The sequence below is a fragment of the Neofelis nebulosa genome, chromosome 1 (assembly GCF_028018385.1).
Source record: "Neofelis nebulosa isolate mNeoNeb1 chromosome 1, mNeoNeb1.pri, whole genome shotgun sequence".
Lineage (NCBI taxonomy): Eukaryota > Metazoa > Chordata > Mammalia > Carnivora > Felidae > Neofelis > Neofelis nebulosa.
Genome location: NC_080782.1, coordinates 116,639,991 through 116,657,150, shown reverse-complemented (window position 1 = coordinate 116,657,150; position 17,160 = coordinate 116,639,991). Strand labels below are relative to the sequence as shown.

Sequence of the window (17,160 nt, the reverse complement as noted above, 5' to 3'; positions counted from 1 at the left end):
TTAAGAAAAGGTTGGGGGTGGGGGGAGGTGGATTAGAAAACACTTTATAGCGTTGTTGCAGGGATTAAGACACAATTACACGCATAACCAGTATAGCACAATGCCTGGCACACAGTACTCCAAAAATGCTCATTGCTATTATAAGAAAAGGATCTGTTCATTTTCCTCATGGATAATAAAATTAAACTTAAACAATGCAGCCCATGAAAGGAATTTAAATATAGAACTGACCTCACTACAACCTCTCACAGTAAATGATTAGCCCTTTATATGGTATTTTAAGTGTTTTAGGTTGGGCTTATAATCACAAGGTATTGAAATCTCAAATTTATATCTTAGCCACTTAAAGAAATTATAAAAAGGCTTTGGAATTTATTTAATTTAAACCTATCTTAAGAACTACCATATAGGGGCACTTGGCTGGCTCAGTCGGTTAAGCATCTGACTTTTGGCTCACGATTCGTGAGTTTGAGCCCAGCATTGGGCTCTCTGCTATCAGCACAGAGCCCACTTTGGATCCTCTGTCTCCCTCTCTTTCTACCCCTCCCTACCACCACCCTCCTCTCAAAAATAAATAAACATTTAAAAAAAAGCTACAGTATAAAGATGAATGGCAATTATTAAAAGCAATATGTATTCAGATCAATGATTTAGGATCACTGGGACAAGTCACCTAACTTTTCTGGTTAAAAAGTAGTCCGACTAAACCAGTAGTTCTCAAAAATGATAAAGCATCAGCATGTCTTTGAAAATTAGAAATGCAAATTATCAGTGCACCTTCAGCTCTACTGTATCAAATTCCCCGAGGCCAGCAATCTGTGCTTTAAGGAGCCCTTCAGGTAGTGCTGATGCATGCTCAAGTTTGAGGACCACAGAACTGGCTACTCTATGAGGTTCCGTCCAGTTCTGACGTCTGTGGGTCTATGAATTGGAAATGTACCTCAGAAAGCTTAACATATTCCAAAGTCTTGATCCTGATAGGAATAAATACTTGATTTCAACAAAATATCCCTCTAGTAGGTATTACTTGGTACAGAGAAACTTTTTTGCTTAAACAGTTTTACATTTTGTCTGAACAATTTACTGAATCCTGAGCCTCACTTAGCATATGGCTTAGGCGCATAGCCACCATGGTACCTGTGCCACTGGACCACTCACATCACCAGAAGATCAGAATATCTGAGAGGGTAGAGTCATAACTGCTAACTAATAGCCTATTTTGTTTTGGTTCGTTTTGGTTTTGGTTTCAAATATTATAGTTCTGTTCACTCAGCCCCCATAATCCTTTGATGATATAAATATAATTGGTTGCAATAAGATGCTTCTTACCTGCTAAGAATATAGTGATTCCAGCTCAAAGCCCCAACCACTGACAAATGACCAAGCATATTTCTCAGCCGCTTTTTAGTTACCACATCCCATAGCTTAAAAAAAAAAATTAATAAAAAAAATTAACAAGGAGAGTATATAGCATTAAAATTTTCACAGCCCACTATATTCTCAAAGGCCTGACAGCCAATTAATGTTGATATAGCCAGTCCTTGTACTAAAGGAAAGCTCAGTGAGCACCTTTAACGTTGGGCAGCATTTCTCCACACTGCCTGTATATTCCATCACCTAGGGAGCATGCTATGGATGCTAGCCATTCTGATTTAATGAGGGAGGTAGAGTCTGTGGATATGGTATTTATTTTAAACTTCCCCAGGTGAATTCAGTGGGAAGCCACATGTTGAAAATGGTTTTCATACTTGTAGTTTCTTCTAAATTGTGGGAATTTCATATCTGGAAATCCACCGACAGGCTAAGAAACTCCTTTTCTGCCACTATAAATGATATTCTGACCCATATGAGAAAGAGAACTTTGTTATAAGAAGAAATCATGACATACCCTTCATAGCATCCAATATCACCACAGAGGTGAGAAAGTAGCGAGTGCCATCTGTGGCCCTCCAAAATCATTGAACACATGAGCAATATTGTTTACACTATTGCTAATAATAATAATAATACATGAGAAAGTAAATAGATTAAAACTGGTAAATTCACACTTCAGAGAGGCTATCAGAGAAAAAATTCATTTATTTTAAGTAACTCTACTCCTGATCATGGCTTGAGGTGGAAAAGAAAAGCTGAAGGTTATCTTCATCTCTCCAAAGTCGTAACACTGGGGTGTCTACAAACCCAACTTTAATTTGAAAAAAACAGAGAAAAGACTTTTAAAAAGGTAAATACAGAGTTGCCTGGGTGGTTAAGCATCTGACTGTTGATTACAGTTCAGGTCATGATCTAGAGTATCCTTAAGTCCTCATTAAATGACATTCGGAAAAGAATCAGAATGGTGTATACTCTCACTCTCCGTAGTTTGTTGTTTTGCATTTATTTTGAGAGAGAAAGAGTGTGTGTCTGTGTGTCTGTGTGTGTGTGTGTGTGTGTGTGTGTGTGTGAGGGATGGGCAGAGAGAGAGAGAATCCCAAACAGGCTCCATGCTGTCAGCAGAGAGCCCCACGTGGGGCTCGATCTCATGAGCCATGAGATCATGACTTGAGCCAAAATCAAGAGTCCAACACTTAGCCAACTGAGCCACCTAAGCAACTCACTCTCCATAGTTTCAAATGACACAACTAATATAATTTCTCTTGTGTATTAACTTACTATTAAATGTCAATTTTAGACATCTAGCAATTACACAGAGCACATTTGGAGAAAAAAACCATCCATTACTTGTACTTCTCCCTCGCTGGTGCCAACTGCCAGGCAGTTTCCCTCTTTTATCCAGGACACAGAAGATACATAGTTACAATTGAGAGTGAAGTCTATATTTTCAATCTTATTGTGGTTTTCCCCATTCCAGATGTACACAGAGGATCCAAGGGCTATAGCAACAAGATTTTGAAAATTCCAATCTAGAATATTGAGATCTACAAGAAAAGATGTTCATATTAGGGTAATTATTCAACCAAATAAAAGTAATTTTCAAATAAACAACTTTTTTATAGATAGATGAACAAATTTAATACCTTTCCCATAGTCAGTTGGAAAATAGAATCACCCATGCAAGCAGATCATTAGAAGTTCAAAAATAAAAACTACAACTTTGTGTCAAGATTCACAAAGAAGTAATAATGCTTACTATTTACATCAAATATATTTATTTAGAGTCATTTAGAGAACTTCCAAGTTTCATCTACCATTATTATCACCCATGTACCTTCTCTAACAAATCACTAAAAATTAAAAGTCCATAAATTTTTTTCATTGAAATTATCTGGCCCTTCGTTCTGTTTTTGTTTTTGTTTTAATTCTAATGTAGTTAACATACAGTGTTATATTAGTTTCAGGTGTACAATATAGTGATTCAACCTTTCTACACATTACTCAGTACTCATAACAGTAAGCGTACTCTTTTTTTTTAATGTTAATTTATTTTTTGAGAGAGAGACAGAGACAGAGCATGGGCAGAGGAGAGGCAGAGAGAGAGGGAGACACAGTATCTGAAGCAGGCTCCAGGCTCTGAGCTAGCAGCACATAGCACAACACGGGGCTCAAACTCAAAAGCCATGAGATCACAACCCAAACCAAAGTCGGACGCTTAACTGATTGAGCCACACAGGCGCCCCAGTAAGTGTACACTTAACCACCTTCACCTATTTCACCCACCCCCCAACCCACCTCCCCTCTGGTAATGATCAGTTTCTTCTCCATAGTTAAAAGTCTGGTTTTGCTTTGTCTCTTTTTTCTTTTGTTCATCTGTTTTGTTTCTTAAATTCCACATATGAGTGAAATCATATGGTATTTGTCTTTCTCTGACTGACTTATTTCACTTAAAGTTATATCCATCAAAAAAAAAATTATATCCATCCATGCTATTGTAAATGGCAAGATATCATTCTTTTTTATGGCTAAATAATATTTCATCATATGTATATAGATATGTATATGTATATATATATATACATGTATGTATATATATATATATATATATACATACATGTATGTGTGTGTGTGTGTGTGTGTGTGTGTGTGTATCACATCTTTTTATCCATCATCTATTGATGGACACTTGGGCTGCTTCCATAATTTGGTTATTGTAAATAATATTGCAATAAACATAAGGGGAAGGCACATAACTCTTATGGAGACATCCTTGAACCTACAATATCCATATGATAGATGCCACCATCATTTCTAATCAAAATACCACCCAACTACGTATATCTAGAAGAAATGGTCACTGACTTATATATGATACCTGAAAGTTCCTAGCAGCATTCTCCAGCTTATACTCTAAGAACTCTTTAACTGCCAAAAGAAACCATATTTGTATAACCACATTCTAAAATGTATCCTACCAAGGGATGCCTGTGTGGTTTAGTCAGTTAAGCCTCCAACTTCGGCTCAGGTCATGATCTCGTGGTTCATGGGTTCAAGTCCCATGTCAGGCTCTGTGCTGACAGGTCAGATCCTGGAGCCTGCTTCAGATTCTGTGTCTCCCTCTCTCTCTGCTCCCTTCCCTGCTCATGCTGTCTCTCTCTCTCTCTCTCTCTCAAAAAATAAATAAACATTAAAAAATTTTAATGTATCCTACCTTATTTATTTTTAATTGAAGTAGTTGACAAATGACCCTATCTTATTTCTTATAAGACAAAAACTCTTATCCTGATTGATACATATCAATACAAAACTGTGAAGCACACCAGTTTCACTATAGTGACCTAAGCCACCTATAACCTACCTCTCCCAATGATGACAACCAACTCAACAAAATTAAAAACAAAAACCCATTGAGAACTGGATAATAAGCAAAAGCAGTGAAACTAAGTAAGGGAGTCAAAACTTGAAGAAGCAACCTGCCGAGGGGTGAGTTTCTCACTTTTTTTCTCACGTGGTTTTGCCAGAGGATGGGCCCCAGTCATGGAGTAGCACCAGCAGCCCAAACTCCAATAGAAAAATCACTGTATCTCTGGTGAGAGGAGCCAGGGAAAGAAGCCTGAAGTGGCCAAAGTGTGTAGAGAAAGTCCTAGAGGGGAGAGAGACACAGAAAGGTACCCTCTAATGGTGAAAGTAGGAACCCACACGCATCTCAGCCTATCCCAGAATTTGTGTCAGGACAGGGAAAACTCAAATCAGCTTAGCAAAGACTTTTAGAGCTGAACTGAGATTTGAAGCCTCCATTTAGGTCTCAGCCTGGATTCTGATCCCTATATGTAAGGGATAGACCCAAACCATCATAATCAAGGCTGAAGAAACTGATCTGAGACTTAAAAGGCCACCCACAAAAGTCAAGACCAATAAACCTAACTAAGACAAAAATGACAACATTCTCTGCAGGACCCAGAGTTAACACCACATATAATCCACAATGTCCAGGACACAATTTAAGATTACTGGGCATATATAAAAGGAAAATATAATCAATAGATGAGAAACCTAAAATGACAGTTATAGGAATTATCAGATAAAGATGCTAAAGCAGCTATAATAGAATATACAAGCAGAATAGAATAGATTATTCTCCATGAGGTAAAGAAAAACCTACTTGAAATGAATGAAAACATAGAAAATAGAAGCAGAGGAATAGAAAAATAGAAACTATAAAACTAAAATAGAAGCCATAAATACAATAAAATAGACATTTTGAAACTGAAAAATACAATATCTGAAAAATCTCTGGATGGGCTCAATAGCAGAATGGAAATGACAGAGGGAAGAGTCACTGAATTTGAATATAAATCAACAGAAATTATCCAGTCTGAAGAACATACAGGAAAAGAAATTGAAAAAAGAAATGAACAAAACCTCAGGGTCCTGTGGAATAATATTCAAAGATTCTAACATGTGTAAGTGGAGTCAGGTCCTGGAAACAAGAGAACAAAGTTTCAAATGGCCTTAGACCTCTCACCAGAAACCATGGAGGCCAGAAGTCAGTATAATATATTTTAAATGCTGAAAGAAAAAAATCTGGCAAGCCAGAATTCTATATGCAGCAAAAATATCATAAAATGGAGTATAAGAGAAGCCTTTGCCAACTAACTGGATCTGAAACAATTGTTAACAGAAGCTTTTCAAGCTGAAGGGAAATCATATGAGACGGAAATTTGGATCTTCAGGAATGAAAGAGAAGAGTAGAATTGGTAAATACTGGGGTAAATATAAAGACCATTGTCCCCTCTTTTATTTAAAATACAAATATGTATGGACTTTTAGAGTAAAATTTATAGCAATAGTGGAGTTTCCAATGTTCGTAGACATAAAATGCAGAACAACTACAGTAACCTAAAAAAAAGTGGGGGAGGAGGGTGGAGGGGACCTATGTGATTACAAAATTTGCATCTACCTACCTGTTCACCAGTCCCCAGTGTATCCTCTTCATTGCCATTATCATTAACTACCAACTAACGACGTTGCTGAAAAATGTTCTATCTTCTCTCCTCCACCCCTCCAAGTCCTACCCATTTTTCAAGACCCAGCTCAAGTGTGATTATCCCCACAAAGTCTTTTTAGACAAAGATCCAAAGATCACTGAACTAGCTCCTTTCATCCTACAATTCACTATTTATATTCTACACTGGCATGTTGTTAGAAGTTCCATGTGAGTTAGTCCTGTCTTCCCAACTAGATTATAAAGTAGGCACACGATGAGAAGACCCCATGTGGCTGTTGACTGATTGGATTTATCTGTTTAAAATATATGCATAAGAATAGGCCACTATTTTCTCAGTTCATTCTAATACAGTAAAAAATATGTATATTGCTCATGCCCTCTCAACACCAACAGTACCCATTCCAAACATGAAATTTGTACAAGGAAAAGGCAAACTATATTAACGGTATTTGGATGGTACAGCTTTGGAACATGAGGCACAAGGACCATCAGGTTCTTCCAGAATCAAATTTCAAGTTCATGCCACCACATTGGATACAATGTGTCACTTCAACTTTTTAATTAATGATCTAAAAAATAACTTACAATAGTCATTTCGAAGACCAGTAAGATGAAACTTCACCTCTGGTTGCAGTATGGAATAGTTTATACCATTGAATCTTTTAAGATGGAAGGATTCATCTCTGACTCCATCTCCGCAGCCTACAAGAAACAAACACACCTACATATCTTTATGATCCCAGGAACATAATACTTATCCTTGCAGGGATTAAGGGATAACAGAGTGAGAAAGAAAGTAGTCCTCCTGATAAAACTGAATTACAAGTTGCAGGAGAAGGAAAGGGAAAAAAGGAAGACTTTAGTATTCATTGAAACAAAAATTTTAAAAATATTTCATGGTTTGGGATGAGCACTGGGTATTGTCTCTAAGCCAATTTGACAACAAATTATATTTTTAAAATATTTCATGGCATTTTTTAATAAAAAGCCTGAGTGCCAGACCCAAATGTGACAACAGACCTTGTGGAAAGCACACAGAAACCTTATATCATACTATGAATATTTATTCTGTCACTTGAGTTTTTAAAATCAAAGTAGTTTGGGGGTGCCTGGGTGGCCCAGTTGGTTAAGTGTCAGACTTCGGCTCAGGTCGTGATCTTGCAGTTCGTGGTTCGAGACCTGCATGGGTCTCTGTGCTGACAGCTCAGAGCCTGTAACCTGCTTTGGACTCTGTGTGTGTGTGTGTGTGTGTGTGTGTGTGTGTACGCATGTGTGTGTCTCTCTGCTCTTCCCTTGCTCATGCTCTGTCTCTCTCTGTCTCTCAAAAATAAATAAATGTTAAAAAAAATTTTAGGGGCGCCTGGGTGGCGCAGTCGGTTAAGCGTCCGACTTCAGCCAGGTCACGATCTCGCGGTCCGTGGGTTCGAGCCCCGCGTCGGGCTCTGGGCTGATGGCTTGGAGCCTGGAGCCTGTTTCCGATTCTGTGTCTCCCTCTCTCTCTGCCCCTCCCCCGTTCATGCTCTGTCTCTCTCTGTCCCAAAAATAAATTTTAAAAAAAAGTTGAAAAAAAAAATTAAAAAAAAAAATTTTTTTAAATCAAAGTAATTTTTGCATATCCATTTGTCTGTCACATCAACAATTACCTGATAGACATAAGCACTACTCTGAGTTTTTGTCAGTAAACATTTGTGGGTTCATTTATTTCAGCTCTTTGTCTCACTGGTTCTGTACCAGAGCATGCAAAGTTATTTCTGGCTAGTTTTACCCGTGAATATCTGAGGTCAGGGTCATATCTTGGGCTCAGTTTTAATTCTCATCCAAAGACCCAACTAAGTATAAGCCACAGGCCACTGTCTTTTCATCTGTACAACTACTTGGCTTGTGATCAAACTAAAAATGACATAAATGAATAGGTGTTGAGCCCACCCAAGTAATTTGTGGTCTCTATGACCACATGCCTTTGGATAAAAGCATAAGAGCTTCACAGTGCTAAACCAAGAAGTAGATTAGTACTCCCAGCCTTGGTGTTAGCCATGAAGACCTACAGTTGTGAGTAAAACTGCAAGGGTGCTGGAAACACTCAAGCACTGCCAATAAAGGTTTTTTATTTTTTTTTTTAATTTTTTTTTCAACGTTTTTTATTTATTTTTGGGACAGAGAGAGACAGAGCATGAACGGGGGAGGGTCAGAGAGAGAGGGAGACACAGAATCGGAAACAGGCTCCAGGCTCCGAGCCATCAGCCCAGAGCCTGACGCGGGGCTCGAACTCACGGACCGCGAGATCGTGACCTGGCTGAAGTCGGACGCTTAACCGACTGCGCCACCCAGGCGCCCCAATAAAGGTTTTTTAAAAAACAGGTACAAACTTCCAGTTACAAAATAAGAGTCATAGAGATGTAATGTAGAGCATGGCAATTATAGTTAATAATACTGGATTACATATTTGAAAATTACTAAGAGAGTAGACCTTAAGAGTTTTTATCACAAGAAAAAAAATTCTGTAACTATGCATGGTGGTGAATGTTAACTGGAATTACTGTGGTGATCATTTAACAATATATACAAATATCACATTATTATGTTTTATACCTGAAATGAATACAATTGGCCTTTGAACAACATGGGTTTGAACTGCTATGGTCCACTTATATGCTGATTGTTTTTTATAAATACCATACAGTAATATAAATGTATTTTCTTTCCCTTATAACTTTCCTAATAACATTCTTTTCTCTAGCATACTTTATTGTATGAATATAGTATGCAATACATATGGCATACAAAAGATGTGTGAATCACCTGTCCAAATTATTAAGGCCTCCAGTCAACCATAGGCCATTAGCAATTAAGTTTGGGGGGAGTCAAAAGTTATATACAGATTTTCAACTGTGTGAGGGGTTGTTTACTTTTTAGAAGTGTGATATAAGTAGATTGAAGGAGGTGAATGAGGCAGGAGAACTAAGTTGTTATCTACTCTGCTAGAAAGTTATGATAAAGTCTAAAATCTCAAAAAAGAGCAGTTTACAAATATTACTTAGAAAATAGTTGTAAACATTATCAACAAGAGCCAAACCGTGGCAAGAACCCAAATGTCCACCAACTGATGAATGGATAAAGAAGAATAAGGAAGAAATGAAGAAGGCAGGGAGAGAGAATTATCTGAATTTTATAATTATGTTTATTAGTCTAATAAATATAAAAAAGAAATGAAGAAGGCAGGGAGAGAGAAGGGTAGGAAAGAAGGACAAACAAAATCTTTGCCCCATACCTTTCCAAACACATTGGGATTTCTCACAGAGCTGCATTTTCCCACTAACCCACTGTGCCACCTTCTGGGTCAAAAATAGCTGGTTTAGGCATTTCTGAAAACAAATAAATACTTCTTTAGAAACATATATGCACATCTCAGATGTTATGCATGACATAGTGTTAAACCAGTAATTCACCAGCAAGTTCAAAGTTTCCACATTATCAAAACCAACACTACAATTGCTATTTTTTATTACCTAACCAGCATGTAGTGAATACAGTGCTGAGCATTTTACATGTATTATTTCCAATCTCCCCAACAACTCCATAGGGCAGGTATTACTCAGCTAGAATAAAATCTTCTTTACTCTTCTAGCCTAAAAATCTTTTTAGCCCACAAACCAACTAAAAGGCCAGTGAGATCATCAAAGCCTGCAAGAACTGAAATGTCATGATATTTCTGGTACGTTGTGAAACTGAAAGACCTCCCCAAGATGATAAAGTTGATTGTATGTTAAGGCTACTTTTTCAAGAAAGATTTCTTTCAAAAGATGCCTCTCAGCATTTAACCTGGAGGTGCTCTTTCAGTCTGTTACTGAGATTTTCTCTGGGTCTTAATTTTCCTCCTCTGTAATATGTTGAGATTGAACTAATCATCCTAAAGGTCTTTTTCCATTAACACCTTCACCTATTAGAAATGGGAACACCAAATCACTGGGATCTTAAATAACATACCTCAGTTTCCACGAACACAAAAATCGGATTGCTGTTTCTTTGGACCAGTATACAAAAAGCACTTCCGACATTCTTACATCCAACTTCAGTCAAAAACAGATGAGAAAATTACTACAAGTATAAAGAAAAGTACTTGCAGAAATTTCCTAGAAACATTTTAGCAAACAGTTAAAGCAGAGATGATTCCTTTTTTTCTCCTTCATGATAATATATTTAATCTTACATATAAAACAATTGTGGGATCACCATAATTCACACAGAAGTCTCTCTCACAGGCATCATTTTGAGATTTTGGTTTTCTGCCCAGATATCATGCCACATAATAGGCATTGTCAGTCAATGAATCATGGATTTTTAGGTATTCTAATTAGAACAACTCAGTATAAAGCAGGGTTTCCCACTTTCAGCACCACTGGCATTTGGTAGTAGATAATTCATTATTGTGGGGGGCTGTTCTGTCCATTAGAGGACATTTAGCAGTATCCCAGCCTCCATCTACTAGATACCCTCTCACTAGGTTGTGATAGTCAAGAATCAGACATTGCCAAATGTCCCTTGGGGAGCAAAATCACCTCCAGTTGAGAACTACTGATAACAAATAATGTTCCTAAAATCGACTGGCTTCTCCAGTATCTATAGTCAGCACAAAGCTGCCCAAGACATTACCTGGCACAGTGTGCTTCTGTTTGATGTCCCCAAGGGTGCTCTACCCCAGGTAAGATCTATTAACTACTTTAATGAACAATTTGGCCTAGAGCTGACTATATATCATAATTTTGAACATCTCCCCAGCTATGCAGGCCCTTGTTGTAGAAACACCCCCACATGACTTCTGAGGACCACATGAAGACACACATTTACTGTCAATGCAAAAGACCTCACTGTATCTGCACTACTCCTGATGCTGCTTGATTTCTAATCAGTCATTAAAAAAATGCTTTACATAAAATAGTCAAACAGTTTCCATTATCCCTTTCTCAGGTTTTCCAGTGATGCTGGGACAATGTTCTGATTGGATTACAATTGCTGTAACAATGGTAGTTTGCCAACACCATTGTGATCGCACAGAACCACCTACTTACTGCCACCAGTTACTATAGAGCCTAAGGGAGAGAGTAAAAGGAAGTTCTGAAGATCAAGGCAGTACAAACTCCAACTGGCAAGACGTAGGGTGTGGAAAGGCAATGGTGCTAATAACCTGGCCTGGACGTAAAGTCAACATTTCCCCATTGACGCAGAACTCTCTAACCTTCTGCACTTCCAAACCCTTAACCAACAGTAGAGCACTCAGCAAAAGACCTGCTCTAAGATATTTGTTTTCAATTTGCATGTTATTTCAAATAATTAAATTTTACATTCACGATATTGTTCCTCTAGCAAGATATATATGCCAAACACTGAAAGCACATACTAAATGAGAAACTGCCTAAATTGAGAATTTATGACGTTCCTAGTGTAACACTTTCTAAATTAAACCTTTATTCCTTCAGAAGCTCTTCGTTGGATTTGATACACTCAAAAATATGCTATTGATATTTCATGTGCCCTAAGATTTGGGTCAGATTCCTCAAAGATCTTAAACCCATAATAAAGGGGCTCCTGGGTGGCTCAATCAGTTTAAGTGTCCAACTCTTGGTTTCAGCTCAGGTCATGATCTCACAATGCGTGACTTTGAGCCCCATGTCAGGCCCTGAGCTAATGGCACAGAACCAGCTTGGGATTCTTTGTCTCCTCTCTCTGCCCCTTCCCTGCTTGCACATTCTCTCACTCTCTCAAAACAAATAAATAAACTTTTAAAAACACATAATAAATAAGATACTTAAAAGAATGAAATTAACTTAGTCAAGAAACAAAAAAAAAAAAAAACAGTAAAAAGGACTTAAGGGAAATATTTAAAAGACCATCTTGTAGAGGAATAGAATGTATCCTGAGTGACCCCAGATGCCAGACCAAGTCACAGAATAGTTGGAAATGATTGTACAAGAGATCTTTTGGCTGTGAAAACATACCATAATATGTGTAATTTTATTATATTTTTAATCTTTACCTTTGTTAATGTTTATTTTTGTAATATAAGTATAATTAACATACATATAAGAGTTTCAGATGTACAATATAATGATCCAACAATTCTATACATTACACAGTGCTCGTCATGATAAACGTACTCTTAATCCCCATCACCTATCACAACCATGCCCCCCACCCACCTCCCTCTGGTAACCATCAGTTTGTTCTCTGTAGTTAAGAATCTGTTTCTTGGTTTGTCACTTTTTCCTTTGTTCATTTGTTTCTTAAATTCCACATATGACTGAAATCATATGGTATTTCCCTTTCTCTGACTTACTTCACTTAGCATTATACTTTTGTGCTACATCTCTGTTGTTTCAAATGGCAAAATGACATTTTTTTTTAAGTTTATTTCTTTATTTTGAGAAAGAGAGCACAAGAGAGTGGGAGAGCAGCAGAGAGAGAGAGAGAGAGACAGACAGAATCCCAAGCAGGCTCCAGCTGTCAGTGCAGAGCCCAGCGTGGGCCTCAAACTCATGAACAGTGAGATCATGATCCAAGCTGAGATCAAGAGTCAGATGCTTAACCAACTGAGCCACCCAGGTGCCCCAAAATGTCATTCTTTTTACAGCTGAGTAATATTCCATTGTATGTATATGTATATATATTTTATTTATTTATTTATTTATTTATTCATTCATTCATTTGTGTGTATATATATACACACATATGTATATATATACACACATATGTATATATACATATCTATATGTACATACATATAGATATGTGTGTGTATATATATATATATATATGTATATATATATATATATACCACATCTTCTTTATCTATTCATCTATTGATGGATCCTTGAGTTCTTTCATATCTTGGCTATTGTAAATAATGCTCCCATACACATTGTGATGCATATATATTTTTGAATTAGTGTTTTTGTTTTCTTTGGGTAAATACCTAGTAGTGGAATTACTGGATCATATGGTAATTCTATTTTTTTTTTTAATTTTGAGAGAGAGGGCACAAGCAGGGGAGGGGCAGAGAGAGAGGGAGAGAGAGAATCCCAAGCAGACTCTTCACCGTCAGCACAGAGCCCAATGTGAGGCTCGAACTCATAAACTGTGAGACCATGACCTGAGCCGAAAGCAAGAGCCAGATGCTTACCCAACTGAGCCACCCAGGCACCCCTGGTAATTCTATTTTTAATTTTTTGAAGAATGTCCATGCTGTTTTCCACAATGCTGCACCAGTGTGCATTCCCGCTAACAGGGCACAGGGGTCCCTTTTTCTCCACATCCTCACCAAGACTTGTTATTTCTTGTCTTGATTTTAGCCATTCTGACAGGTGTGAAGTGATATCTCACTGTCATTTTAAGTTGTGTTTCCTGATGATGAGTAGCATTGAGCATGCTTTCATGTGTCTTTTGGGCATCTGTAGGACTTCGTTGGAAAAATATCTGTTCATATCTTCTCATTTAATTGGATTGATTTTTTGGTGTTGAGTCGTATAAGTTCTTTATATATTTTGGATACTAATACTTTATTGGATATTGCAAATTTCTTCTCCCATTTGATGGCTTTTGATGGTTTCCTTCACTGTGCAAAAGCTTTTTATTTTGGTGTAGTCCCAATCACTTAACTTCGCTTTTGTTTCCCTTGTCAGAGGAGACATATCTTTAAAAAAAATGTTTCTACAGCTGATGTCAAAGAGATTACTGTCTATGTTTTCTTCTAGAAATTTTATGGCTTCAGGAACCACATTTAGGTCTTTAATTCATTTTGAGTGTATTTTTGTGTATGGTGTAAGAAAGTGGTCCAGTTTCAGTCTTTTGCATGTAGCTGTCCAGTTTTCCCAACACCATTTGTTGAAGGGGCTTTCTTTTTCCCAGTGCATATTCTTGGCTCCTTTGTTGGAGATTAATTGACCATACAATTGTGGGTTTATTCCTGGACTCTATTCTGTTTTATTGATGTATGTGTCTGTACTGTGCCAGTACCCTACTGTTTTGATTTTTACAGCTTTATAGTATATCTTGATATCTGGGATTGTGATACCTCCAGTTTTATTCTTTTTCCTGTTTTCTCTGGCCATTCAGGGTCTTTTGTGGTTCTATACAAATTTTAGGATTGTTTATTCTGATTCTGTGAGAAATGCTGTTGATCTTTTGAATGGAATTGCATTAAAACTGGAGATTGCTTTAAGTAGTATGGGCATTTTAACAATATTTCTTCTTCCAATCCATGAGCATGGCATATCTTTTTATTTGTGTCCTCTTCAATTTCTTTCATCAGTGTTTTATAGTTTTTGGAGTACAGGCCTTTTACCTCTTTGGTTAAGTTTATTCCTAGGTATCTGTTTTACTGTTTTTGGTGCATTTGTAAATGGGATTGTTTTCTTAATTTCTCTTTCTGCTGCTTCATTATTAGTGAATAGAAATGCACTGGATTTCTGTATACCTATTCAATATCCTGTAACTTTATTTAATTAATTTATCAGTTCTATTAGTTTTTTGGTAGACCCCTTAGGGTTTTCTCTACATAGTATCCTGTCATCTTAATCTTTACCTTTTTGCTGTCTCATTTTCACTTTTTTGATTGAGACTAACTAAACTTGTATTATATTTCTTTTACAAAGTGCCCTTATTCATGTCCTTAACTCACTCATTTTTTCTATCAGGAACCTATCATTTTCTTACTGACATGTAAGAGCAGCTAAGCCAGCTCTTTCTTCACATTTGGGACTCAATTGTCTGAGCCTGTCAGGATATGAGATCTTCAGTTTTTTGTCTTTACCCACCTGGCCTTTTGAGGCAACATTTTCATTCCAGCCTCTGCCCAGTGCATGAGGTGCCTTGCAAAAATGGAGAACTGGGTTATTTGTTTCAAAATTCCCTTTGACGGGGGTCTTCAGTGGTTCTTTGTAGGATCCTGCAAGAAAAACATTTAGTTTTTAATTTGTTCTTCAAAACAAGATAATCACTTTGGTTGGAAGTCAACCCATGGTGTCTTTCACAACAGAATGTGAAAGCACAGGACCACACCTCTCTAAAAACCACGGAAGATGGGGTAAAAGAGGAAAGATTGGCCTTGTCGAGAATGCCAGGGTCATAAGTGAGCACTGCCTCAGTGGCCTCTGTAAGAAATGCCAAGATTAAAGACCTGATTGCAACTGCAGCAGCAGCATAAATGCTTTATCTCTGAATGGAAAGAACATACTTGCACATCTGAAGAATAGATACAAACAGTTCCATGGGTTAAAGTGATGGAGCAAAGGTATCTGGTTTGCCCAAGCTATGATCATTCTGCCAGGAAATCACTATGGGATGCTTGCTTTCCCAACATTGGCATCCACTCTATGATCATGAGCAAATCACTTTGCGTCTCCATCTCTCTGTTATAGAAAGATGCTGTAAGGGTATTTTGAGATGACAGTAGTGAAATACTTTCTAAGTGAAAGTAATAGCAAAGTCAGTGTTATTTGCATCATTATTATTCATATCTGTTCTCTTCTCAAGATTGAGAAAGCCCTTTACCAGATTTTTAACTACATAGAAAACCTTGCCAAGTCATCCTGTAAAACTAAGTATATATATTTTTTTTAATTTTTTTTTCAACGTTTTTTATTTATTTTTGGGACAGAGAGAGACAGAGCATGAACGGGGGACGGGCAGAGAGAGAGGGAGACACAGAATCGGAAACAGGCTCCAGGCTCCGAGCCATCAGCCCGGAGCCTGATGCGGGGCTCGAACTCACGGACTGCGAGATCGTGACCTGGCTGAAGTCGGACGCTTAACCGACTGCGCCACCCAGGCGCCCCAAACTAAGTATATTTTTGTTCATATCACTTGTTCAACAGAGGAGCTAATAAGGACCACTGAAAAATCTTACATATGTAATCTTTACAAAAGGAATCATATACCAATGTAAATCTCAGAAATGCATCTAAAATACAACATACTGTCTTTTGTTCTTGTTTCATTTCCTGCCCCTTCCCCACCACCTTGGAAATTTCTTATTCAAAGGAAGGAAGAAAAGGAAAGCAGTTAACTAAATGTGATACTAGATAGTTCTATGCTACAGGGATTCTTTGAGGAATTCTATTTCATTGACATTTTTTAAATGGCCTGTGGGGCGCCTGGGTGGCGCAGTCGGTTGAGCGTCCGACTTCAGCCAGGTCACGATCTCGCGATCCGTGAGTTCGAGCCCCGCGTCAGGCTCCGGGCTGATGGCTCAGAGCCTGGAACCTGCTTCCGATTCTGTGTCTCCCTCTCTCTCTGCCCCTCCCCCATTCATGCTCTGTCTCTCTCTGTCCCAAAAATAAAAAAATTTTTAAAAAAAATTAAAAAAAAAAATAAATGGCCTGTGGAATTTCTATTACCTCACCTAGAATCAAGGTCTCTTTTTCAGGAGTTATCTTCAGCACGGATCCAGAAGCTTCTGGGAGGTAAGTGGTTGAACGCTCTTCCTCAAAGGAATCAACTGCCAGATCCCTGGTTTGGCTTTGCCGCCATCTGGTGGTAATTGGGCTACTGGCAACAGGAACCTCTGCCGACAGTCTCTTCACAAAGTTGCTCTTAAAGTTAGAATATGTAGTATTAACTCCGTCAAATATCTATTTAACATAAAAAAAAGCCGTAATTTATAGTGGCCTCAACGATGCAAAATTAAATATTCCTTAAAAGGAGAATTATTAACAACTCATTTAGTACAACACAAATTATATATGAGATTTTTTATTTTCGTGACCTGAGAGAATGTTATTTTATAC

General features: G+C 37.6%; 1 protein-coding gene across 2 annotated transcripts in view; it reads right to left on the bottom strand.

The window, feature by feature from the left end:
• CDC20B (cell division cycle 20B) overlaps positions 1–17,160 on the bottom strand; it is a 49,840-nt gene that overhangs the window by 9,642 nt on the left and 23,038 nt on the right. For both annotated transcript variants that reach the window (XM_058732526.1, XM_058732530.1), the window contains exons 3-8: positions 16,776–17,004; positions 15,190–15,320; positions 9,651–9,744; positions 6,968–7,084; positions 2,722–2,918; positions 1,330–1,424 (exon numbers count right to left, since the gene is read on the bottom strand). In XM_058732526.1, the coding sequence (XP_058588509.1) occupies positions 1,330–1,424; positions 2,722–2,918; positions 6,968–7,084; positions 9,651–9,744; positions 15,190–15,320; positions 16,776–17,004 (863 nt within the window). The remainder of the gene's footprint in view (positions 1–1,329; positions 1,425–2,721; positions 2,919–6,967; positions 7,085–9,650; positions 9,745–15,189; positions 15,321–16,775; positions 17,005–17,160) is intronic.